Source organism: Corvus cornix, chromosome 1 (genome assembly GCF_000738735.6).
Source record: "Corvus cornix cornix isolate S_Up_H32 chromosome 1, ASM73873v5, whole genome shotgun sequence".
Taxonomy (NCBI): domain Eukaryota; kingdom Metazoa; phylum Chordata; class Aves; order Passeriformes; family Corvidae; genus Corvus; species Corvus cornix.
The window spans coordinates 90,870,560-90,896,238 of record NC_046332.1 but is presented as its reverse complement, the minus strand read 5'-3'; the positions used below and the strand labels follow the sequence as shown (position 1 = coordinate 90,896,238).

Genomic DNA, 25,679 nt, shown 5'->3' with positions numbered 1-25,679 from the left:
AGACAGTAACATAAAATAAAGGCATGAAAGTAGAATTAGGTAATCATGGAAACAGTGCCATCTAACTTCGTATCTAGGCTTTTTATGCCAAAGTTTCCTGCTCTACTTTTTCTTACTAATTTATGAATACATACTAAAAAAGTGAATGACAGAAATTTTAGGCTACAAACAAAATCAATTAAATGTACATTACAAAATATCAGATTCAAGGCAGCTCTCATGATCTTACTTGTTTCACTGCATCTCTCTGCTATGCTCTAAATCCAGTGATAAACTGCTGTATTTTCCTGCACTTGAATGACCATTTTTTAATGAAATGACAAAGCACACAAACACGTGTAACATTTTCTTCCTTGCAAGCATTAAAATCTCAGTGACAGTCTTTTAAAAGTAAGTTTTAAAAATTACTTTTCCTTAAAGAACAGTTCTATAATTCAAAGCAGAATATCCCCTGAGAAAAATTACCCATAGAATCTAGAACTCCATCAAATGCTATCCAAGTTGCAAATCCTTCTGCAGGAACTAAAGGCACATACAGCCTAATTTTAGCTGGTAAAAAACTCAAATCTTCACATCACATTTGGGACAGTTCCTGATCCTAAAATGGCAAGGCACTTTTCCTAAGAGAAAAAAGGCTGGGTTTTGTATTCATTTGATGACTCTCAGGACCAACTCAGTAACCCAACCCAACTCAAAGCATCTAACTCAAACCCACTTTCAATCTCTCTCAATCTCTGGTTGTTCATGGGTATTTTTCCACCATATGACTTCCCTCACAGCATGATTTTGAACACTTAAGGTCTGTTATCCCCTGGACACACTGGAAGCATTTGACCCAGGAAGTATGGATGCATGGAAACAACTGCAAAAATTTGCTTCAGTGAAAGAAAAACATTTCAGGCAAAATAAAGGTGCCTGGCCAGGAAATACTCCTTCTACTAAGTATCAAAGGCTTTTGAAACACCAGCATGAGGGGGAGGGGTCTTTGCTGCTGGATTTTTAGGCAGATCAGTTTTCCAATCCACTGTGTAGACCCATAAATACTTGTCAGCACAAGTAATAGAAAGAGAGGAACCACAATACAGTTCCTTCATTCATATGAGTGGAAAGAACCTGACCTTCTCTGGTGTAAAACAACATTACTATACCTTGGCAAGGGAATGATACCCATCATAATTAACTGTCTGGTCATTGCAGCAGTCTCTAATGGGCCATGGGTTTGATTTCTGATTGACAAGATACAGAACAATTTCCTGCTCTCTGACAAGAGCTAATCACTAAGCTTTACCAAAAAAAAAAAAAAAAAAAAAAAAAAAAAAAAATCACAAACACGCCTAAGTAAGGCTGTCAATTACTGTGGCAAAAAAAAGATAAGAAAGAAAAGAGTTATCCTATTATATATACTTCATACAAGCTTAGTATACTCCTACGAGGATTCACATATTTTCTCACTCAACTGGCAGGCACCAGGTCTTAGGCAAAAACTAAATGCTAAACTGTGTCTTGGTACCGCACAGGATCTAGAATTGCAATATCTAGGGAAATCTCCCGCTCAGAGAAGGATGACTCTTCAGCATTTCTACTCTACAGCAATCGGAGCACGGGGACAGGGAGGAGCAGCAAGAACACGTAACCTCCACAAGTCTGTTTAAACCCCACTTTTGTCTCGCACTGCCCGGGTACGCAACAGCGCGGCGCTCACAATGAACCCCGAGGGAGAGGACAGACCCCCCACCCTGCGTCTCCTTCAAACACTGCAGGAACGCGGCGAGGAGGAAATGGCTTTTCTGTGCCGCCTCCTCCTCCCGCAGGCCGCCCGCCCCGGCCCCGTCTCACCCCCGCCGGCCCCCGCGGGCAGCGCCCCTGCAGCCCCCGGGCGGAGCGGCCGCGGCCGAGGCCGGGCCCGGGGCCCGCCATGGCGGCACCGCCGCGCTCGAACCAACCGCCACGGCCCGCGCCGGCGCACTCGGGGCCGCGGCAGCGCCGGCCGGGGCGGGCAGGGCAGGGCAGGGCAGGGCCGGGGGAGCCGCCGCATTGGGCCCGGCGGGGCGGGCGCACAACAACAACCACCGCTCACCGCTCCTCTCCGCCCCCGGCACAGCGCGGCCTGAGAGCATCGCGGCCAACCCACGACCGAACACCGCCCTGGCAGCTGGACCACTCAGTGCCACCTCCTTCAACAGTTCCAACGACGGTGATTCCAACACGGCCACTGTCCAATCACTCTTTCTGGGAAAAAATACCTCCTACCTAAACCTCCCCTGGCACACCGTAAGTCTACGTCCTCTTGGCCTGTCGCTGGGTGGCTGAGAGGCCGAACGAGCCCTAGCTCCAGGCTCCTTTGAGTGGGTGTAGAGAGGGGTAAGGTCCCCGAGGACACCTGAAGACATACTACTGCCATCCTTTAAAAATAAATAAATAAACCCCCAAATAAAGCTAAGTTAAATGCATGGTGCCAACACAGAGCTGTAGAGTATCAGTTTAAATAAACCCCGCATTCACCCATGCATACTCACTCTTGGGAGGCAAAGTTGTAAAAAGTACAAGCATGCTGGCATACACAAGCTAGAGCCTGCAGCGAGGTCAGAGAAGTTGGCCACAGCTAATAAAACACTTAAAGTATGTCAGGTAAAATCCCAATGTTAAGTAGATGTTTTTTCATTAAGCCAAGATTTTTAGAAATAAAAGTTTAAGTACAAAAAAAAAAAAGTTGGCATACTGCTCTAGCAAAACATTGATCAACCATTTAAAAACTGTGCTCTCGCTTTCAAATACTGAGGTGATATTCAGAGACTCCAGACAGAACAAACCAGCATCCACCTGACTCAGCCTGCTTTCTGTACACTGAAATACCCATTAACTTTCAAAGGTCTTCAGAGTACAGTCCAGCAACTTGCATCTACAGTCTGCACATTCAAAAGAGCTTCATGAGAGCAAGAACCAAGTTATACAAGTTACTTTCTTTTAAACAAACCAAAGTGAAGACAAGACATTTATTTTAACAAGACTAGGATTTAATTTTTAAAATTTGACACTTGATACAAATATGTCAGGATAACACAAATACACCTGAAATATGCCAGTGCCTGAACTTTATTTACCATGCAAAAAAATCAATTAGAACACATAAAAAATTCAACTATAACCTGTAATTTTACATTTATACATCAGAAGTGTCCATTTTAAGAAGTTGAAATAATTAGTCAATAACATCTAAGTACTGATTTATACTGCTAGGACATTTGTATACTCAAAGAAATAATTCTATATTTGCCCACAGTCTGTAATGACAATTCTTCCATTTACTAGCCCTTTAGGAGAACCAAAGGATTCGATCTTTTTCACTACATCCATTCCATCTTTCACAAACCCAAATACCACGTGCTTGAAGTCCAGGTGTTCTGCTTTTTTAAGTGTTATGAAGAACTGAGAATTATTTGTATCCCTGCCCTTATTTGCCATTGACAACAATCCAGGACCAGTGTGTTTCACTTCAAAATTCTCATCTTCAAACGCTGTTCCATAAATTGACCGTCCACCTGTTCCATCATGGTTAGTTATATCTCCTCCCTATAAAAAAAAAAAGCACAGCATTAACTGACAAGTCCCAAAACATAACCCAAAAATTGTATTTCCTTTCAACAGTAAAGACTTAGTTTTGGAAGAACTCCTTTTTCATTTTCACAAGTATCAATATCTACTTAGATGTAGGGCTTCCCAGCTTCAGCAGGTTTGTTCATGGCAAGGGAAGCTGTAAGTAGAAGGTTTATCCCTTATTCTGAACACAGCATTTTATCTTCCTGCTCCCCATGGTGACATTCCTCTAGGCCTGTCTTTCTCTGCATCACTTGGCCCTGGAAGCAGCCTGGACCTGCATTATCTCATTGAAGGCCTGTCCTTGCTTAGTCCCCACAGACACAGAATTAATCACCTAAAAAAGGTAAACATAGCAGTGACCAGTAATTCCATACAGCTTTTGCCACATTACTGGTTGAGCAGCATGGTGTGTTTTTTATCCTTCTGGAAGGCAGCAAATTTCTGGTTCCTGATAATTTGAGTATACACATAAAGGTGACAGTGTAAATTGTATCTGAAAGACAGCCTTAGTTCTCATTGAAGAGCTTCTCACTGTACCTGAAGAAAGTTCAGGCAAAGCAGAGCAAACTTAAAATATACTCATTTAAATGTGACAAACTTTGTCAAAGCACACATGGTGCAGTTAACTGCTTTAAAGAAAGTCTGCTCCTTATAGAATGCAGAATACCCTGAAATAAGCTTACACCCTAAAGTTTATCAGAAAGTTAACAAATGAGCCATAAAGTGCATACTTCAGACATACAGAGACAGCTAATCAAAAGACATGCTAATATTTTATTCTGGTGACAAGTCATTCATATACTATCACAGAATGGTTTACATTGGAAAGGATGACCTTAAAGATCATCTAGTTCCAACTCCCCTGCCATGGGCAGGGACACCTAGAACTAGGACCAGGTTGCTCAGAGCTCCATCCAGCCTGGCCTAGAACACTGACAGGGATAGGGCATCTACAGCTTCTCTGGGCAATTTGTTCCAGTGTTTTACCACCCTCACAGCAAACAACTTTCTCCTAACATCTAGTCTAAACCTACTCTCTTTTACTTAGAAGCCATTCCCCCTCTGTCCTGTCACTACATGCTCTTGTAAAAGGCTTCTCGCCATCTTTCTTGCAGGATCCCTTCAGGATCTGGAATGACACCATTGTATCTATCACCTCTAAGCTTTCTCTTTTCCAGGCTGAACAAACTCAATTATCTTAGTCTCTCCTCACAAGGACCAGTGCTCCAACCTTCTTAAAAGTCTTGACCCTCCTCTGGACTTGCTCCAATGGGCTGATGTCCTTCCTATTACTTTTGTATATTATTTTCCTATATTACTGTATACATCTGGGCATATAGAAGGTCATCTACATCCCTCATCTTCAGGGATGTAGTGACATGCAGATCATTAGCACAGCATGTACTGAAGTTGGTTCATTTTGCCTGATACAAGTTACTAAAACTCAATGAACTATTGGTGAGAATTTTAAGAAAGGAAAGGTCTATCTGAGATATGATCTATCTCCTAAGCCTTCAGCACTTAATGAAGAACTTGCCAGTGCTACCAAATGCACACAGAGGTTTAAAACCAACGCTGTCTAACCTAGGGTTACAGAGGTACTGCAGGTTGATACTCTCAGCACAAAACTTGATGTTTTAGGCAACAGGCCACTGCGTGGTAGTTGGGATCTAGAAGCCTTGTTTTAGATTGAAACCTAACGTCTACACTACCTGCAATATCACTTTTAAAGTGCACATTATCTGAAATAAAAAGTGTACTTTCAAGTCTAAGAGAAGTCTGGAAAGTAAGTGTTCTTAATAGGTGAGCATACAGAAGTTCTTCTCTGGAGAGAGAGAAGAATGAATGGTAGTTTTGGGAAAGCCTACCTTCCTTGGTGTTCCTGTTCAGCAACAGGCCCCTAGTCTATTGTAAGAGGACTCCACTCTCCCTCCATTTTTTCTTCCACACTGACGTAATAGCACTAGGAAACACTGAAGCATAAAGCCACTGGCAAACACAGGTGAAAAGCATCCATCTTAGGGTAGCACGTGCTGCTTGCACCATTTCTCATCTTGTAGAGAAACAACAGATGAGACTATCCTGCACAGCGGATCCATGCTGCCAACAAGAATGTGCTATTCTGTGTAAGTCCTTTTTTGAAGGGCCACTGTTAGTCAAGATGCATCTCATCTCAGTGAAGCGTCTTCCTTTTATGCTTACCTGACATACGAAGTCTGTGACTATTCTGTGAAAGCGAGAGTTCTTGAATCCAAATCCTTTCTCTCCTGTGCACAGGGCTCTGAAATTTTCAGCAGTTCGAGGGACAATATTTGCAAACAGCTCCATGGTTATATGTCCTAAAGGTTCATCATCAGCAGAAACTTCAAAATACACAACAGGGTTGGTGTCCTTTGACAATCCTGCTGCCAGAGACAAGTGCCCCTTCTGCAGTTCTGACAAGCTAAGCTGGCATTGTTCAAACATCCTCTTGAAAGAGTTGGCCATTTCTTGGCTTTTAAATCTGACTGCAAATTGCTCTACTTTTACTTCACCATCTGAAAATAAATCCAAGAAGAAGGTTTGTTTAGCTTCATCTTGTAATAATCTCCAGGAAAAATCAGAACCACAGAAACTACAGACTACATAGAAAAAACAAAGACCACCTGCAAAAACTCACCAGCATAATCTGTGGCTGTCCAAATGAAAGCATTGTTTGATGTATCAGAGGGCACTAAGTTCATTTCTTTGGTGATAACATGGTTTGCACAGACTTTAAGAACTTGGTCTCTTCTCATTAGGACTCTATAGTATTTCTTCTGTGTATGGAAGAGGATCTTGATCTCTCCAACACCACGTTCCTTCCACTGAGTAACATCCCTGTCCCATCTGTAAAGTTTTGCCCTCTCCTTGAAGAGAATTTCTTCATCTTCTTCTCCAGATTTTACTTCCACCTAAAAAAACCAGCACAGTAGACATCTGTAATTTCCTAGAGAGATATTAAATAGTCATTACACATACTTATGAAGATTCTGACATATTACAGTGGAAAAGTATTCAGTGTGTTCATTTCTCCAACACTCCATTCATCACACCAAAATAGGAAAAACATTTTCAGAATTTAAAAGCCCAACAAATCCCACTATTGGAAATCAATTACAGCACAGCAATACTCCTTCACCATACTACATGTAGCTCTGGTGGGTGTTTGTCAGTTTTGCTTTGGGAGTGGTTTGGTTGGTTGGGTTTTGGTGGGATTTTCTTTTTTGAGTGGGTTGGTTTTTTTTTTCTTTTAACAAAACCCCAAGACTTTATCAAGTGCTCAAGTTTCCCAAGTTTCATGTTTGTTGAATGACGTGCATACAGAAGTGAAGACGAAGTATTGTAATCATTCCAGGAGTTACCTTCAGCACTTAGTTAAAGAATATGATACTTGCATTTGAACAGAAAAAACACTAAGTATACAAAACTGAGGCCTGACAGCTGTATCTCCACCTCACTTTATGTATGCATTTACTGGCCTCTGATCTCCTTTAGTTAACACCTCTCCAAAGATATTGAACACTTGAGAGCTGGAGAAATATGTGACAAAAAACTTTGTGAAATTGAAAAAGGGAAGCAGGGAAGAAAAACATCACAGAAGTCATAATAGGACACACATTAATAGGACACATTTTGAAGAAGGAAGTTGAAGGCATGTTACAAAATAGATCAGACTAGGTGTTCAAATTAAAGGACACCACATACTGTTCCCTTTGTGCTCTATTTGCCTTGCTTAATAATTTTACTAATCTACAGTTAAATTTTATTACTTCTAGAAAGGTCAGAAAATAGCACTATATCATCAAAAGAGTCTGAAATGATTACTAGGCTAAAAAACCAAATCAAGATATGAATAACTGTGTGACATCTCACTCAGTAAGTTGTAAGGCTACCTTCAAAGTTGAAGGTTCTCCTACTTCTGGAAAAATAATTTATTTTCAAACTAACAAAGTTAGTTCCCTTAGTCTTCAGGTGATGTTAATTGTACATCTTTTTCTTTAGTGATTCTAGAAATCTCTTGCCTAGCTTAGAGTAAAAATTCTTAGCTGGCATGGCTGTCACAGAACTGAATCTACAAGTCACTGATACAAAGCCATAGCTGAGTTGCACAGGTACTAGCAGTTATCCAGTTACCCTTCCCAATTTTCAGCTGTGCTATATAAATGCTTTAGGTTTTACAAACTATGTGTACAAATTTGCATCCTGACCAATTCTCAGTCAAGTCATAAAGAAATCAGTGTTGAAGATTTTAACTGAGGCACGAGCCAACTCCCCAGGGCTATGCTGTACTAGGATTTAAAACAAGACATGTTTCAACAGAGTCAATTGTAAGACATGCAGAACAAGGCACAACAACACAGAAAGCCAAGTTAGGTAAGCAAAACATATTTTAAATTTGCTGTATTAGCAGACATGCTTATCTTAACATTGTTTTATATTCCAGAAGTCATCTTACCTCTGGTAAGGACACAATTGGCTCAAAATGGATATCATCACTGTGTACTACCTCATCATCACTACCACCTTCATCTTCATCTGCTTTACGGGTGGTATCTCCAAACACAGTTGCTCCTGTATTTGCCCATTTGAAGTTTTTATCTACAATTAAGAGAGTTAAAGTTTAAACTCTGTGTAGTTTTTTTTCCTTCCTGACAAAACCTCACAAAAAATGGTTGTTTCTACTGATCAGCAGAAATTTGTAATCATACGATACAACTTTTGCACAAAAGTTATATCGTATGAAGCAGAAGTCCAGCTGAGGTCTGTCTCAAGAGACTAGTTGAACTCACCTTTTGAGCCAAAAGCAAAGTCTTCAGAACTTTTGGATGCCAGATCTGCAAATGACAGGCCTGCAGTATTGCCAAAACCAAATGAGATGATTCTGTTTTCTATCAAATAAAAAGAGGAAAGTAAAAGATTTTTCTCTACCTTCTTAAAGAAAATGCATTTCTGTAGTGACAAGAATAAACTGGAGAACTGCCTACTGCATTTTTTCCCTTCCAATAAAATTTAAAGTTTGAATGACACTTGTCATAATGACCATCTATTATGGTTTTAAAAAAGGCCCCAAGACTGTGTGAGTTTTAGCATACTACTTCTATACAGATCCACAGAGTAAGTATTCATATGGTATTTAACAGTAAACTAATGAAAGTACCTCATATGTAAATTACACAATAGACTCTAGCATTGTTTTGTCATGAATTTGAACTTAAATTTCATATATACACATTTTTACCAGACTGGTACCTATGTTTCTAATTCAGTACTGGTACTACTTCTCCCCAAGACAGCAACTATAGATAAAATGATCTACAGAAAAGCATAGTTTCCTACAAAAAAACCTCAGAGTATACCCCAACCTTACCTTGTGTTGACTCTGAACCATCTGAATCATTCTTTCTAGTTGACAAATCTACAGGTTTGTCTTCAGCTCGTGATGAAGTCTGTGATACTTGCACAGTTTCTGTGGTGGAATGTGGTTCTTCACTGCTAGTATCTGACTGGACAAGTACTGTCACCTTATCTTTTGATGGAGCAGGTATTTCTTCCTTACTGGTACAAACTAAGTCACTTGAGCTTGCAAATTCATTCTCCTGCAATTAATAAAAAAAGTAATGTAATAGACAAATAAGTTACAAGACCTTAGGACCCAAACCTCCTCTCTAGGAGACTAAGAACAGTCCTTGTAGAAAAATAAAGAACACCAAGAAAAGTTGTTGTAAGCTTTCTGAAGTTTTTCATTACAGTTAACACATAAAGATGTTAACTTGACAAGAGACCGAAGTAGCCTGTTTTCAAAAAAATACTATTATTTCCTGAAATCAAATCTCCTGTTCCAGTGTTGGCAGAGACTTGAGGCACAGCTACAAAAAAACTCAAATAATTTTTCCCCACTGGATGTTTTAGTTCCACAACTGTACTGTCTCACACATATATGAAGTAATTGTACAAGTTTAATAACAAGAAGTTCAGTAAAGATTTAGATCTTACTTTCATGTCTTGATTTTTAGCTTCTGACTTTAAGTCTTCCAGACTGTCACCTTCAATATCAGTGCTGACACCACAAACAGATGTAGAAGGAACCTGCAAAGCTTTTGTTTCAGCTTTCTCCTCAGGAGCTGGTTTCTTTTCCCAAGTAGCAGCACATTCTATTTCATTGTTGGATTCACCTTTTCCTACGAGGCCTACTGTAAAGAATTAATGGAAAATAACTGTGAAGGCAGCTAAATACTGAAATAATTTTTGGCCCCTACATTGTAAATTAACCTCATAATAGATCAACTTGAAGACAGACTCCAAGAGTTTCACAGACAGCATTACTCTTTAAATAGTGGAAGTGAACTGTCCTAACTTGGGGTAACTAGAATTGAAAATACAACATGCATGGTTTTTTTACTGCTATCAGGGAATTTCCATGCAATGATGAAGAGTTTCATCATGGAGCTGCCACTACTACTAAGTTCCTTCAATATCTCCTCGTATTTCAGACAGCTCAATCCTTCTAGCCTATATCCTCAAAAACCCCCAAACTTTACTTCTAGAAGTACCTACCCAGACTTCAAGTTATGCAACACTGAAGTCTGAGGCACAGTCATACACACATAAGCAAGTCATCTGCACCTGTAATTTTAGTACAGAGACCAGATAGGTTTTTTTTAAGGTTGACCAACACTAACTCACAAGCTTAAATTGAGTAACTGCAGAAGCAGCAAGTATTCAAAGATATAGACAACTTTCTCTTGAGCAGTATCATGCTAAGCTGAATTTTGCATATTCAGAGGGAGCTCAAGATAGGAAGAGACTTCAATGCTCTTGTTTAGAGATCACCTGGAATGTACATTTCCCTTTCAGGTACCCCTTTACTGCTAACAGTTTAACACACTGAGCTTATTTGAGACGCAGCTTTTCTGCACCCAGCATCTGTGCTTCTAAAAACCGTCCCAGGAAACAAAATTAAGCTCTGCCCATGTGACCTTCAGATTCAGAGTTTATGTTTTAGCACATGAAGCACAATAATTGAAGTTTCTTAAGACATACCTTTTACAGAACCTTGCCCTTTCTTCTTCTCTTCTGAATCACTGGGATAGAGTCTTCCATTAAGTTTCTTAACGGCTGTTTCATAGTCTTCATCTTAAGTACAGGAAACAAGAGTAAGTTCTCAGGCACACTCTAGGTCAGAAAAGTCTGCTAAGCTCTTCCAACTCAAGGCTAGCAAGCATACATAGTTTTTGCTTATGTTTTAAGAGTTACACAAGTCAACAAGTAAGCTTTCACTTCTAGTTTTGCTTACATGTGCTCCAGTGTGCTGATAACACTTTTTCTCAGCCCAGATTGCTATAGGTACGTGGCACAGGTTTTGACTGAGTGATTTTACTAAGAGGACCACTAAACAGATTTGGGAAAGAAGACTGAAGATTTTTTTACATAAAAACTTGCAAGCTCAGGTATTTGTGGGAGGGGGCTTGTCTTCTCCCATTTTCTGTTGAATACAATGTTTCAGAACTTCCATTTAAAGTATTTGCTGCTGAATAAATCAATCAACCAATTTTAATTGCATGCAATAAGGTTTGACATAAAATAAGTTTAGTTATAGTACTAGCAATTTGCTTTAAAAGAAAAAAAACTCATTAGTATAGCATTCAGGGAACCTAAGATTGTTTTTAATAAAGACTGCCTTGTATTTGTAACAAAATACTTAAAGCAAGTCACTTGCTCAAGTACCTGATTATTTAGTCTTGCCTAACCACCTGCCTTGGTAATGATGTCAACACCCATAATACACCAGACAAATATCCTTAGTCACCCCTGGGCCTCCACTGTACTATTCTGTTTTGCAGACTTGAGCGTAAGTCTTTGGCCATAAGAACATTGACAGCATTACTTCCCATTGGCCCAAACAAAAATATTTGAGTGCTAACTGAGTATCTCAAGTTGGAAGGGACCCATAAGCATCACCAACTGCAGCTTCCTGCTCCTTGCAGGAGTACCTAAAACCAAGCCGTATGACTGAGTGCATCACCCAGATGTTGCTTGACCTCTGACGGGCTTGTTGCTCCAACTACTGTCCTGGGGAGCCTGTTCTAATGTGAACCCTCGCAGTGAAGAACCTTTTCCTAATCTGAACTTCCCCTGACAGCTTCATTCCATTTCCTTGTGTCCTACAGTAGAACAGCAGAGAGAGGAGATCAGCACTGCCTCCTCTGCTGATGCCCTTGAGGAAGTTGCGGACTGTGACGAGGTCACGCCTCAGCCTTGTACTCTCTCAGCTGAACAAACCAAGTGACCTCAGCCAATACTCCCGAGTCTGGCACTCAAGGCCATTCACCACTCTTGGTCACCCTCCAGCAGTCTGATGTTCTTCTTACACACAAGAATCCAAAACTGCACACAGTGCTCAAACTGCAGCTGCATCAGTGCAGTGTATTACACCCTTTCCCCACAAAAGGGCAGTACAAATACAAACTTTGGCATTCCTTACCATCATCCTCATCACTCACATATCCAGGCTTATTCTTGTAACAGAAGAATGTTGAAGGGAGCTTGAGGAAGTCAGCAAGAGCTCTCTGTTCAGGGGTAGGTGTTAACTCGTAAACTATTATGACCTCATCAGACAGAACATCATCCTCTGACATGGTGGTCTTCTCAGCTTTTTTACAGAAATTGAACAAACCATTAAAAGTGAATCATTTCAGAACAGGAAATAACATTAACCCCACATTGTTACGGAACTGAATTAATTCTAAGGGCTACATATTTTCTCTTGATACATAGGAAACAAAAATCAAACTTACAGGACGCTAGGACAGAACAGCAAAACTTACATGCTGTTCTACTGCTTTTGGAATTCAAATATTAAAACAAAACATGGCTGCATCTTTGTATTATTAAAAGGATTGTTTAATTAAGTCTTCATGTCAAATAAGAGACAACTAAAGAGAAGCGGGACAGAGGTATCAAACAGAGGTAAACAGGCATGCTTCAGGCCTGAAAAAAAGTGAGGTTGTGTACAAAAACCTGTCCAAGCAACTGAACAGAACTCATTTCAGATTACTTATTGGATAGCTGAGCTTTTTATTAGCTAATGTCAATTTACCATTATAGCTCTTGCTGAAACTTTTATTGTTACAAAAGTAAAGTAATTCCACTACCAAACAAAAAATACTTTCAGCATATTTAACTAGCTTTTGCAGCAAGGAAATATCACCATCCATTTTATTATTTAGCTTTCTGTCTTCTCTCTTTCAACATTAACTTGTTCATTCCACCAGTACTAGAAGAGTGCACAATCAGTGCCAAGGTTAAAGCTGAAGGTAGAGCCTAGAGCAAACTGCAGATAAACACATGGCTGTAAGAACAGACAGCTTTGGAAACAAATATTTGTTTATTATGAGAGAATGGAAACAGAGGGAGGATGTAGCAATTTAAACATCAGGCGTGGTTTGGCTGGGGTTCTGCTTGTTTAGGTTTGTTTTGAGAAGGGGAGTTTGGGAATAAAGGTCTAAGAAACAAATCTGTGAACTACTATTAATAATTACCTCATAAGCACATCAATAGCCACAATAGCTGTTTCTAAGAACAAAATGATGGCTTTAGTATCTCAGCCTATTTTCTGTTCTCCAGATTTAGTTAGAAGAATCTGAGGGTGATCACAAAAGCTCACGGTACTTTTCATTAAAAAAAAATAGTTTGTAAATCTGTGCACAGCTAGTCAGAGGAAACCTAAATCTCCAGCTAGAAAACAAACTAGTACCCATTTCCTGAAAAACACAGATTTTTCTGATTACAGAATTTAACTCATCATTGCAAGAGGAGACAAGGACAGAACAGACACATTTACAGACATGTCCTTTGATCCTCTGACACAAATGATACACTAAAATAAGTCTGTTTTTTAAAAGCAGTTTTCTCACAAGTATCTTCCAGATTAAGAGCAGTATAAAGTAAAAGCAAAATCCCAAGTACTGATTCAAACTTGCGTATTTTTATAAAGTACTACCCCTGCAGTCTTTGCCCCACCTTTGATTACAAGTTGATCCTTTCAGGCATTTATACACCAGAGCTACAAAGTAACTCGCACTCATCACCAGCACACTCCTGTAGACTAATTGTTCTTGCTCAGATTTTTAGATCTCAGTAACTTCTGAGCCTGTAGAAAGCAGATGTAGGATATAATTCTTGAACAGCAAATTTCTAAGTTCATATCATGACTGCAGGCTACAGATGTTTTCATACATCTTCTCAGAATCTTATCCAAAAAACTCACCCTAGCTGATGTAAGGATTAGAACTATATCTAGTACTGTGTTATGAAGATATGCAGATATCCTGCATATTACCATGTGTTTTAATCTTTCAGATTAGTTAAACAAGTGTCTTAATTGGACTAAGTAAGTTTGCACCAACTTCACCAGAGGTCTAAATGTAGAGCATTTAGCGCTACAGCAAAAAACCAGCTTTCCTTAGGACTAGAAAATTTTCAAAAATGTATCTTTGAATATTACAAGACACTTCTTCCAAGTCAGTCAGGTAGATGGTAAAAGCATGTGCTTTCTTTAATTTGAGCAGTAGAAATTTAGCCAGAAGCTGTGGCAACAAATACACTGCTCCAGTGTTTTACCACATTCATTGCTCATCAGGCTTGACAGTATTTAAAAAGAGTTATCATGCAGTCTCTTTCAGTTCCCTTTGGGCAAAATAGCTGAATAAGAGAAATACATTTAAGGTCACTTCAGATTAGTCAACAGGTAAAGGTCTCCATGAAACTGATCTGTCAAAACACTGGAATAATATCCTAGTGTTCCAAACATCTACTCAAAATGATAAAAGACTTCAACAACAAAGACTACTGTTGCAAAGATCTTAAATATATCTTCACAGGCAGCCACAAAACAAAGAGCCATGCATACATACAATGTATTCTGAAAAGACTGCTGGTTTTAGGATAATAGAACTCTCTACTCTGGGTGAAAAAATCCACACAAAACATTGTTAGTATATGGAAGAAACAACATTCAAGACAATATAATGCACAACAGTTCTTTTCAATACTGTACTGTATTTTCACTTTTGTTTGAACTGACATTAAGACTAGGTAGGCCTAAATCTCTCTAGTCACAATATTGATATTTCCTCTCATGCATTGATCAATGATCATGCAATGATGCAATGACCAATATCTTCTGAATAAAAGAGGAAAGCACCAGCTTAAACCCTAAAGCATGTAAGAGCTACAGTAGCCTGCAACTGACATGACAAACTTGTACAGCACTGGTTTAAGTCCAGCTGGCAATTAAGCATCACAGAGATGCTGGCTCACACCCTGTAACCTGGTGGAATGGGGGGGAGAATCAAATGTAAAATTTGTAGGTTGAGATAAGAACAGTTTAGTAATTGAAACAGAAGTGAAATATAATAGTAAATAACGATAATAAAAGGAAAAAATATAACTCAAGGAAAAACAAGTGATGCACAATACAACTGCTGACCACCTGCTGACCAAAGCCAGACTCCATTCCTGCACCCCTACTGGCCCCTCTTCCAGGTAACTCCCCCAGTTTATAAACTGGGCATGATATTCTGTGGTGTGGAATATCCCTTTGGCCACTTTGAGTTATCTGTCCCAGCAAAGCTCCCTCCCAGCATTTATTTGTGTACCTCCTCAATGGCACAGCATGAGAGAAGACAGAGTCCTTGACTTCGGGTAAGCACTGCTTAGCAGCAACCAAAACATCAGTGTGCAATCAGCATTATTCTCACACTGAATCCAAAACCCAGCATTGTACCAGCTACTGAGAAAAAATTAACTTTATCCCAGCCAAAACCAGAACAAGAACTTATACAAAGTTTATGACCAGACCTGAGAAAATGTAAATGCATGGAGGTGCAGAACTACAAGGTTAAATTTCTTCTGAATGTTATTCTAGGGCAACTAAGAAACCATCCCCCAAAAGAGGTTCCCCATGAGTAAGCCTCACATTATATTTGTATAGGGTAGGTTTGAAAACCTAATTTAGAAAGGACTTCTCAAAATCTCTTACTATTAAGTCAGAGCTCAAAGACCAAGAAGTTACACTGAAGACAATTATCAACTGTAAATAAATCACTAAATATATAATCACAACCTAATTATCAGAAAAGTAGAAGTGAAGAACAGTCTTAAATACCAGAAACACTTATTTTGTTTGTTTCTTTAAATATATCCTCCCTGCCATATGCCCCCAACATAAAATCACAATCAATTTGAGGTAGGAAAAGTTCTTGCATGTGTGCATTAGCACAGAATGTTTAATCACTTCACATTACAGACATCATATTATGAAAATAGAACTGAATTGTTAATAAACTCCATCCATAGGGACACTTGGAAAACACAGAGCAAGTGACTTTAGGTTATGGATACAGGAATTCAGTGTTCAAATAAGAACAGCTTCTTGAATGACAATTTGACATTTTAAAACAATGTAAGACTCTAAATTGGAAGACTGTCTTACGCAGACTAAAAGTTTGTTATTTAAAATTAAAATACTTTTAAACCCATGTAAGTTGAGCATGCTTACAGCAAGCATACTTGCAAGCAGCACAGGTAGTAACATATAATCAAACTATAAGCTGTAACAGTTTTGTTTACAGGGTCTGGCTGTAAACAAATTGGTTACAAACTGGCAGAAGTTTTCTAACCAGCTACAGTGGGCTTCAGATTATACATGAAGTATAAAGGCATAAGAGGCAGCTAAGGAGGCGGCTCTCACTTTCTGCGCACTTCTCTCTCTCTTCTACGCAGCAGTTAATACTGATAATCAGGAAACTGAAGCAAACATTTCCACAGAGGCTAAATACATTCTAGCTCTTTACCAGGTAAGCTGCCACAAGATCTTCAGGCACATTTCATTGACATGGAGTTAACCACGTCAGGCACTACAAGACATTTTTTGAAAATACCAATGTAATAGCTCAAGAAAAAAGGAATTTAAGAGATCCAGTGTGCATGCTTAGTAAAACTGTGATGGAAGAAGTGCAGGGCACATATCCTCAAAAAATAAGGCAAACAGAAGCCAAAAGCTTAAACAGGGCCATCCATTGTGCTGACTCATGTAAACATACTAAAGGCTAGAGACATTCTTTACAGGACAAACACAGTAGTCAGACACGCAATTTCAAGTACTCTCCTTCAGCATGCATGTTAATTATAAGGACTACTGAGCCAACTGCTTTGACACAGCTGGGTTATTGTCCATGCCTGCTAGAGTGATTTTATCACACATTCAGTGCAGTATGTAAATACCTTTACTATCAGGTTGCAAGGAGGATGTGCTTGTCCAAAAGGCCATGGGATTAGATTTAAAAAGGCTAAAATTAAATCCTAAAAAATAAATTGTTGATATATAGATGTTTACCTGGAATTTTAAAAGGATAAAACAGACTTACGTATATTCTGCAAGTATTCCATAGTCATATTTCACAGCAGGAAATTTCACCTGTTAATTCTGTTTATCCAACCCATGTGAATGGACTGCACCTATCATCTTCTGCCACATCACTTTACTACACTTTAGCTAATAACAGACAGGATGTGTTCATAATTCTGAGACATCCCATCCTTCTCACAAAGACCCTTCAGCACATTATAGTGGCCCTGTCACAGCCACTGCTTCTGCCTGTGCATCTTTTTGAGACTGTGACAGAAACAATACAACAGAGTATGCAGTCACAATCTCTTCACAGGCTAAGGAAGGAGGCTGACATCTGGTGTTAAGCTACACAACCAAAACTGCAGAGGCCGGTATTTACCACTTGAAACAAAGGTATAGACTAGTTCCACAATACCCATCTACTCAGTCATGGGGATAATGCAAATTTTAGCTGAAGCATACATCTGCTGTTCTCACGCTTTGCCACTCAGAGCAAAGGGTTATATACATACAACATCAACTACATATTTAAGCCCCAAAAGCAAATCCACAGATTCTTTGAGCATTTAAATCCAAGATTCAGATTTAAATCCAAGCTTCAGATGCAGCACTTCAGAGTTTAAGTTCTCTATCTGAAATACCTGTTCTCAGTAAACAAATTTTCATCCTGCATCATACATTTTTATTTGAAAATACTGATGACCTAAAATTCCCTCCTTTAGTTGAAACTCTGGAAAACATGTGGATACCTGCATCAAAACTGAAAGAAACTACCTATTCTCAAGAGAGTAATGAACAGCACAGAACTGACTGCTTAATAAGTTGCATACATGTATAAATTACTAGTTCAACTGACACTCACCTTTTTCCAGAACTCTAAATGAAAAGTTAGATGGTCCATCTTGTGTTGAAGCAGGCAAGTTGTCTACCTTGCTGTCTACAGGCTTCTGAGTAGCAGTTGAGATTTTTGGTGGTTCTGAGATTTCCCGTTCTTTCTGTGCTGTGTTCTGAGATGCTGGAATATGGCCTTCACTCTTTCTTGGGGGATTAAAACTAAAGCCAAAGAGAGAACCCGTGGCTGAAGTATTTCCAAATGTGAATGTCTTTGACTTTTCATTACTGAAAATGCTCTTGACAGATTCAGATCCAAATACAAATTTTGGAGGAGAAACTACTGTTTTTGTTGGTGTTTCAGAAGTATTTGACACCTCTGCAGCCTCTACAGTTGCATCAGAAGTATCATCACCATGGCTGACATCAGTTCTTTCTCTGGTTGTTTCTTCTAGCACAGCTACAGCATTTTTACCACATGGAGATTCCTTTGGTGTATTGGCACGAGAAGAAAGAGGTGTTATCAGTGTTTCTCTCTCTTGGGCATGCTTTGCTTCATCAAAAATTTGCTTAAATGAGTCTGCAACATCTTGCAGCTTGAATCGCACAGCCAGAAGTTCTACTTTTCTTTCCCCCTCTGCGAAGTCACATGCAGTCCATACCCACACTCTGTCAGATCCTTTCATTTGTTGCATGTTCATATCTGGTGTTATCCTATGATTGGCACAGAGTTTTAGTACCTGGTCCCTTCTCATTACTATACGCACTTGTTTGTTGTCATAGTTCTGCAGTATTTTGATATCGCCAATCCCTCTCTCTTTCCACTGTTTTGCATCTTTGTCGTATCTGTAGAGCTTGGCTCTATGACTGAAGACAACTTGCTCATTTTCCTCACCACTGGTCACTTCCACGAGATCAGGCAGAGGTACCACAGGTTCAAAGTACTGTCCATCTCTTTCCTCTTCTTGAGTAACATCAGAATCTTCATCTGTGCCTACTGATGTTCTACTCTGATTCTGTTTGGCAGGAGATTTGGATGGGCTCAAAGCAGATTTAAAGCTGAAACTAAAACCAGTGGTAGACTCTCCAAATCTAAACAGATTTTTCCTTACAGGGCTACTGGCAAGAGGTGATGCATATACAGAACTACTTACACTATCATCCAATGCCTCTTCACGCAAGTCATAGTTATCCCACTCCAGAGTAGGGCCTGTACTTTCAGCATGTGGCTTTATAACCAAATCAGAAGTACTGCTGGCACAAGCAGGGTTTACATTTTCCTCTTCTGACAATTTAGTTTTGTCATCTGTCAGAAAAGTTTTGAGATCTTTTAAGTCACACTTCATTTCTTCTGCTCTCTGTATGAGCTGAGCTGTCCTACCTGTATCAACAAGTTTATGGGGTGTCTGCAGAGGTATATCTAGTAGTAGCTTCTGACATTCTTCAAACTTTTGTTTGAACTCCTCAGCCTGCTCTGGTGTCTTGAATTTTGCTGCCAGATGTTCCAACTTTGCATCACCATCAGAGAAGTCATTGGCCATCCACATCCATGCTTTGTCTGAGCCAGACAGCTGTTTCAAGTTCATTGTTGTCGTTATCCAGTGATTTGCACACACCTTCAGTACCTGCTCACGCCGCATCAATATCCTTACTTTGCCATTAACTTCATTCTTAAGAATCTTCAGACTGCCCACCCCACGTTCTTTCCACTGGCTTGTTTCTGGATCAAACCTGAACAGCTTTACTCTCTGGGAGTATAACACTTTCTCATCTTCTTCTCCTGTAAATGGTTCTACTTTTTCAGGCATCTGAACTATAGGTTCAAAATGGATATCATCGCTGTCCTCTGTCTTATACACATCATCATCCTTCTCACCAAGGTCAGCAGATGTGTTTGCTTTGTGATCTGTTTTAGAATTTTGTGAAGAAAACAGCTTTTCACCTGCACCTGAAAAGCCTTTGAAGTTAGGATCCTTTTTGCCAAATTGAATGCCTTCCCTAGGAGTACTTTTTGCAAGCTCAGCAAAAGTAGAAGTGCTACTATTCTGCCCAAAAACAAAGTCACTTTTCTCCTTGGCTACTGTTTCTTGAAATTGGAATCCAGTTCCACTATCTGAAGGCGATTCCTTTTTGTCTTTTTCATCAATGCTTTTTAAGAAACCCGTTGTATGCTCTTTGGATGGTTCATCTTTCTTAGTAGTATTTTTAGTAGACTCCTGTATCCCAAACTTAAACCCACCTTCAGGCATTTGCATTGAAAAGTTAAATCCTTCCTTTGCAGACTTAGCTTCAGTATCAGAAGAAATCTGAAATGTAAATGGTGGTGTCTTGCCTTGCTCAAGACCAAACTTAAAGCCTGTTCCCAACTGTCCTCCAGCAAGTTCAGGTAATTTACTTTTCAAGCCAAAAGCAGGAGTTGACAAAGCATCACCAGCTGGCTTACCAGATGGATTTGGTTCTTGGCAGGCTACACAGGCTAGTGAAGAACCTTCATTCCTCACAAAACAAGTACTACAATCCCACTGACCTTCCTTTTTAGTAAAAAGCCCTTCAAACCCATTTTTCAGTGGCTTACTTCTATCAGAAACAGAACCAAACCCTGGAGCAGCAGGTGCCTGAACAGTTGGTATGGATGTATTTGGTTGATTTTGAGGTTTTGGACTCTGACAGGAACAGGAGTTTACATCTTTTGCTTGGCATACAGAGCAGTCCCACTGACCTTCTTTTTTAGAAAAAGCAGCACTCAAGTCATTTTGAATAGCCTTTGGAGCAATCGCTTGGCAAAATTTAGAGGAATTTTGTTGACCAGATACCACTGTATTAGTTTTGTTTGGATTCTGGCAGCTGATACACTTGGAGGCAGTAGGTTCATTTCTTCCTGAACAGACACTGCAGTCCCACTGACCTTCCTTTTTAGCAAAAGCAGAGCCAAACTTGTCCTGCAGTGTGTTGTTACCACTCCCTTTGAAACTTGCGGAGCCAGTTAATGGGGTGCCATGTGTTTCCCACATACCTGGATTTGGACTTTGACATGATACACAATTCTTTGCAGCTGCTTCATTTGGAACTGAACATTCTTTACACTCCCACTGATCCTTCTTCAAGAGATGCTGCCCAAACCCACCAGAAGAACAGGCTTGCTGAGCATCCTTTCCAAATGAAATAGTAGTGCTAGATGCAGTGGATGTAGCTGTAAGGCTGCCTTTGCTGTCAGGTTCACTGCTTGCTCCATCTTTTGAAAACTGAAAGCCCAAGTTCATGGTCCCAGAAATGGTTCTGCTAGGCTCCCTGGTGTCCTGATTTGCTGTTTCTTTTGCAGTCCCAGTGTTCTGAGCCACAGATGTGTCAACATTTGATCCCAAGGATTTTAAAATATTCTGTGCCTCCTCAAACTTCTTTTTGAAGAGCATTGCTTCTTCAGGTGTTTTAAATCTAATTGCAAGCTGTTCTGGTTTGGGCAATTCATCTGCATAGTCTAATGCATGCCATACAAATGACTTATCTGATGCAGCATTTGGAGTTAATTTCATGTCGGTATTTATGTAGTGATTTGCACAGATTTTCAGAACTTGGTCCCGTCTCATTAAGAGACGAAATTTGCCAGATACTTTATGTTTCAGTATTTTCACATTTCCAATACCTCTTTCTTTCCATTCTTTAGATTCTGCATCAAAACGGAAGAGCTTGGCCCTGTTGCAGAAGAATTCTTCTTCATCTTCCTCACCTGTCTTTACTTCAATCTTATCAGGAAGTGGCACCACAGGATCAAAATGAGGACCATCATCATCCTCATCTCCACCATGGGTGCTTCCTCCCTCTGTTTCATGACTTCTATTGGCCAAATCTGAATTTGAAGCCATAAATACAGGTTTACTTGGTTCTTGAACGCTAAGTGTATCATTCTTCTCAAAACCCATGTTTTTGTGTGCATTTTGGCCTGTGTTTTCTCGAAGAGAGATGCCTGGAATATGTTTACTGCTAAAATTGAAGATATTTCTTGAACTACTTGTGGGATCGTTAACTGGCTTTTGTTCAATGTATCTATCATCCTGTAAAGGTTTATCAGATGTCAGAAGATCCAAGAGGCTTTCTCTACTATTAAAAGGTGCACCAAGAGGCTGTGGTGCAACTTGAGGGGGAGAAGAAAAAGTAAAGTCTCCATCATTAGACTTGAAGTTAGGTTTAAATTTAAAAGTTGTCGGCTGACTTGGCTGTGCTGATGTTGGCAGAGGCGTTTTTGATCCTTCTGCTGTTCCCGGCTGTCCAAATTTAGGCATTGCTTTTGGTTCTGCAGGCTTTAAAGTGGGCGGCGTGACTGAACGGTTTGTGAAATACCCCGGTTTAGGCAGCGTTGGATTGGTGCTTGCCTGTGGGACACTGTAGTTGTAGTAGTCATCACCCGTACGAGGGGAAATGAGGCTAGTACCAGGAGAATCAAAACGCAGAGGTGGGCCATACATTTCTTGGGAAAACATACAACCAGAAGTGTTTTGCAGAGGTGGCGTATGCATTGGTGGTGGTTGATAGGAATATATATGTGGCTGAGGTGTAAGTCGGTTCATGCCATAGACAGGAGGCTAAAGAAAAAGCAGAAAACAAGCGCTCTGCTTATTAAGGTAACAATGACAAACAAAATCTTACTGTGCTGAAGCCCATGTAAACATGTACTCTTAAACGGAAGGCATGCTGTCAAGTTTAAACCTAAACTAGTTTTACCTTAGTTGGAACCAATTAGTTTAAAAACTTAAAGGGCATTTGAGAACAAGCATTGAAAAAGGGGCACAATATGAGTGAGTTTCTTTTTAATGAAAAAAAGCTTTGCAAGCTCCATTTTCTTTTACCACACAATTAAGGGGGGAATAGTAAAGTGCTATCATACATAGACTGTAGGAGAAATGTACACACATATAACATTTTTCTGGCTTTTCCTCCCAAACTCCAATTCCCAAAAGTTAAGCAGAGAGACAAACTACAATTTTATCCCTAGCAGTCTAAGTTCACCAAATTCTACATAAGGAACTGCAATTACATCCAGCTATGTACAGAATCAAAACCAGTCAGTCATTTTCAGGAGATCATTGGAAGCAACTTAAGGAAATAAACTTTCTCACCTTTGTTGGTGTTACATTGGTTGCAGCAGTTCCCAGAAGATACTGAGAGTTATAGGCAGGTGACTGGCTGTAGAATACAGATGGGCCAGTGGTAGCAACTAAAAAGGAACACCAGGAAAACAGTTAACATTTAACTTTTCTTGTTGTTTTCTACAGACTCCTCCCAGCAATCAGTTTTAAACTGTGAATCACTAATGCACTTTAGCATTACTTTCAAAAGTCATATTTGATTTAGCTAACCATTTAGATAAAAATTCCACAGCAACTTGCCTGTTAACGGGGCTTCATGAAGATTTTGTGCTCTCTGATAACTATCTGGCATTGTATCTGTTCCATAGTTTTCAGCAGGCCACCGATGAGATGCATTTGTGTTGGAATTATTAAGTTTCATTTCTTGCATTTCATTCTGTCAAGACAGGATGCCAAGCAAGAGTGTATCTATTGCACAGGTGTTTGTCAAAGAAAATATAAGGCATGATACCTACCCTTTTGCTATTCAAAAGCATGTTCAAATGGGGGGGCTGGAGCATAATTAAAAGAAAAACAAACCAAGAAGTATCTGCCAGATCATGCAAGGCATGCCCATGGAGTACAAAGTACTCATTGTATTCTAGAGCCAGAACAAGCCAGTACAGAAGCCAGAACCAAGTGGATGAGTACCAAGCTGATACGAGCAGAATTCCTTCTACATACAGAAGGAGTCCCCTAGATGTGTTGCCTCAGCACTCCTGTCCAAGTCCCAAAGAGGAGCTTCTAAGCAGAAAGATTTACTCTAGGACTCATCTTGGGCAGCTTTTTACAGAAAAAAATTCTAGGAATTGTAAGTTAGCCCCTGCTGTTACCACTAGATCCTTACCATAACTAAAAGGCCAATAGTTCTTTACTGAATATGGTGACAGAATTTTTACCTTTAAAGCTTCCACTTGCTGACAAATCATTTGAAGTATAGATTTATGGTCTTCTGCCCACTGAGGGGGAGTTTTCGGAGAAAACTAGGAAAAGAAAAGTTAATTGATTCATTTGAATTTTTCTTACAAGTAACAATTCCCTGAAATAATAACTGGCTAACATACCTTGTAGGTCTTAGTTGGTGAAAGAGAGAATTTGGTTGGTGACGGAGTGGAATGTTTCATTGCTGAATCTACAGTTCGTGACAGACCATTTCTGAAGGCAAGACTTTCCTCTTCACCATTCTCACCAAGTTCCTGGATCACTGAATCTAACACTTCCCTCACAGTTTCAATAGACACTGGCAACTAGAAAGTTGTTTCAAATATGAGTCATGACTGCAATTCTCTCTCAGAACAAGAGAAACTACATTCAGAATTCTGGCTGAGCAATTCACAAGTCTTTCATTACATAAATACTGAGGTCTTTTTCAGCAAAGCTCTAAACCTGTTAAGATTCACATAAGAGAACAATTCACACAAACAATTACATTTTTTCAAACTATCAAACTAAAAGACAGTGGCAAAAGCTCTGTGTTTACATTGGAGCTTTCACCAACAGCGCAACCAGGATACCACATGATCTGGTAGGTTACAGAAGTTACCCAGAATTTAACTTGCCTTAATAGAAAGCCTGGTCTAAAAAAATCTAACCTGAATGTAAAGGATTTAATTTTTCAAACAGTAACCTAAGCTACTGCGTCCCTTGGAACAAGTTTTTAAAGCAAGAATTACTTACTTTCTCAGTTAATGACATATCTGAGGAGCTTTCTGCAATAATTTTCATTAGATAATACTTGGCTTTAAGAAGGTAGGTTTTGTGCTCCTCATGCTCTTCTGGCAGCATAACATCATTTTCAATCTCTTCTGCTTTTCTTTGGAAAATCTAAAGAACAGGATGCAGAATGAATAGCATCAGACAGAAGGAAACTGAGTAAAGAGAAACATTTCTGGGTAAAGCAACTTACCACAGCAAGATTCCAGTATGAAACCACATTCTCAATAGCTTCAAATGCTAATAAAGCATCATCAATTTTGCCATCAACTGCATCCAACATAGCAAATGCTATCTGTGCCTCTTCTTCATACGCTGCAACCTGAAAGACCTACAAACAAAATGAAGGAAAACTTGTACTTAAAAATGGAATGACATAACCTTTTTTCCTAAAATACAGGGAGAATTCTTTTTCAAGGAAGTTGGTACTAAGGGTGCTCAATGCCTTCAAATCATAAACACCATTTTAAAGGTAAGACCAAAGTTGTAAGGAGAGATTTTCTCCCTTTATAAAACACTATTACCAAATATCATCTTTAATAGTAATAGTAATAACAATATGGAATACTACAATGTAGACAAAAATCCCACAACTATGCACGATTCTGACATAGACCCTCTCTTCAGCCTTGGCTCAATCAATCTGTACCTGAATGTCTACACTATGGAAGTGTTTGAAGAGAGGATCAGTAGGTTCAGAAATACTCCTCTTCTTTTTGATAGTTTCCAGCATAGGCAGAACTTTCTTCCAGTAGTAGACACTTCGTCCAATATATTCCTTCTGGTCATAGAAGGAGTTAAGGTTAATTCCCTGGTGAAGGAAAGGGAATAGTTGCATATTATTTCAGCAAATTCAAGTCAAAATCCTATTCCTACATATCCTTCTATTTTCTTTAAGAGTTCCAAAGTCTTCCTCTGACATTAAGAGTAGCTATGTAAAGTAACATATGTAGAAAATAACACTATAGCTTAAGACAAGAATACTT

The 25,679-nt window shown here is 39.4% G+C and overlaps 2 protein-coding genes across 3 annotated transcripts in view; both read right to left on the bottom strand.

Moving 5' to 3' along the window:
* CCDC138 (coiled-coil domain containing 138) overlaps positions 1 to 2,401 on the bottom strand; it is a 35,484-nt gene extending 33,083 nt beyond the window's left edge. Inside the window, exons 1-2 of the mRNA XM_039555683.1 lie at positions 2,251 to 2,401; positions 2,078 to 2,160 (exon numbers count right to left, since the gene is read on the bottom strand). Coding sequence (XP_039411617.1) covers positions 2,078 to 2,160; positions 2,251 to 2,401 — 234 coding nt within the window. The remainder of the gene's footprint in view (positions 1 to 2,077; positions 2,161 to 2,250) is intronic.
* Positions 2,402 to 2,992: 591 nt separating this feature from the next.
* The window catches only part of RANBP2 (RAN binding protein 2), a 34,352-nt gene continuing 11,665 nt past the window's right edge, over positions 2,993 to 25,679 (bottom strand). Inside the window, exons 13-29 of one of the 2 annotated variants that reach the window (XM_039549428.1) lie at positions 25,343 to 25,504; positions 24,887 to 25,024; positions 24,658 to 24,804; positions 24,045 to 24,227; positions 23,880 to 23,963; positions 23,242 to 23,377; positions 22,972 to 23,069; positions 17,892 to 22,437; positions 12,101 to 12,268; positions 10,660 to 10,752; positions 9,613 to 9,809; positions 8,987 to 9,215; positions 8,409 to 8,507; positions 8,075 to 8,217; positions 6,257 to 6,530; positions 5,800 to 6,134; positions 2,993 to 3,570 (exon numbers count right to left, since the gene is read on the bottom strand). In XM_039549428.1, the coding sequence (XP_039405362.1) occupies positions 3,265 to 3,570; positions 5,800 to 6,134; positions 6,257 to 6,530; positions 8,075 to 8,217; positions 8,409 to 8,507; positions 8,987 to 9,215; positions 9,613 to 9,809; positions 10,660 to 10,752; positions 12,101 to 12,268; positions 17,892 to 22,437; positions 22,972 to 23,069; positions 23,242 to 23,377; positions 23,880 to 23,963; positions 24,045 to 24,227; positions 24,658 to 24,804; positions 24,887 to 25,024; positions 25,343 to 25,504 (7,338 nt within the window). In that variant the 3' untranslated portion in view covers positions 2,993 to 3,264. Of the gene's footprint in view, positions 3,571 to 5,799; positions 6,135 to 6,256; positions 6,531 to 8,074; positions 8,218 to 8,408; positions 8,508 to 8,986; positions 9,216 to 9,612; positions 9,810 to 10,659; positions 10,753 to 12,100; positions 12,269 to 12,293; positions 16,981 to 17,891; positions 22,438 to 22,971; positions 23,070 to 23,241; positions 23,378 to 23,879; positions 23,964 to 24,044; positions 24,228 to 24,657; positions 24,805 to 24,886; positions 25,025 to 25,342; positions 25,505 to 25,679 lie in introns of those variants that run through there. The other variant, XM_039549434.1, reaches the window with a different exon arrangement.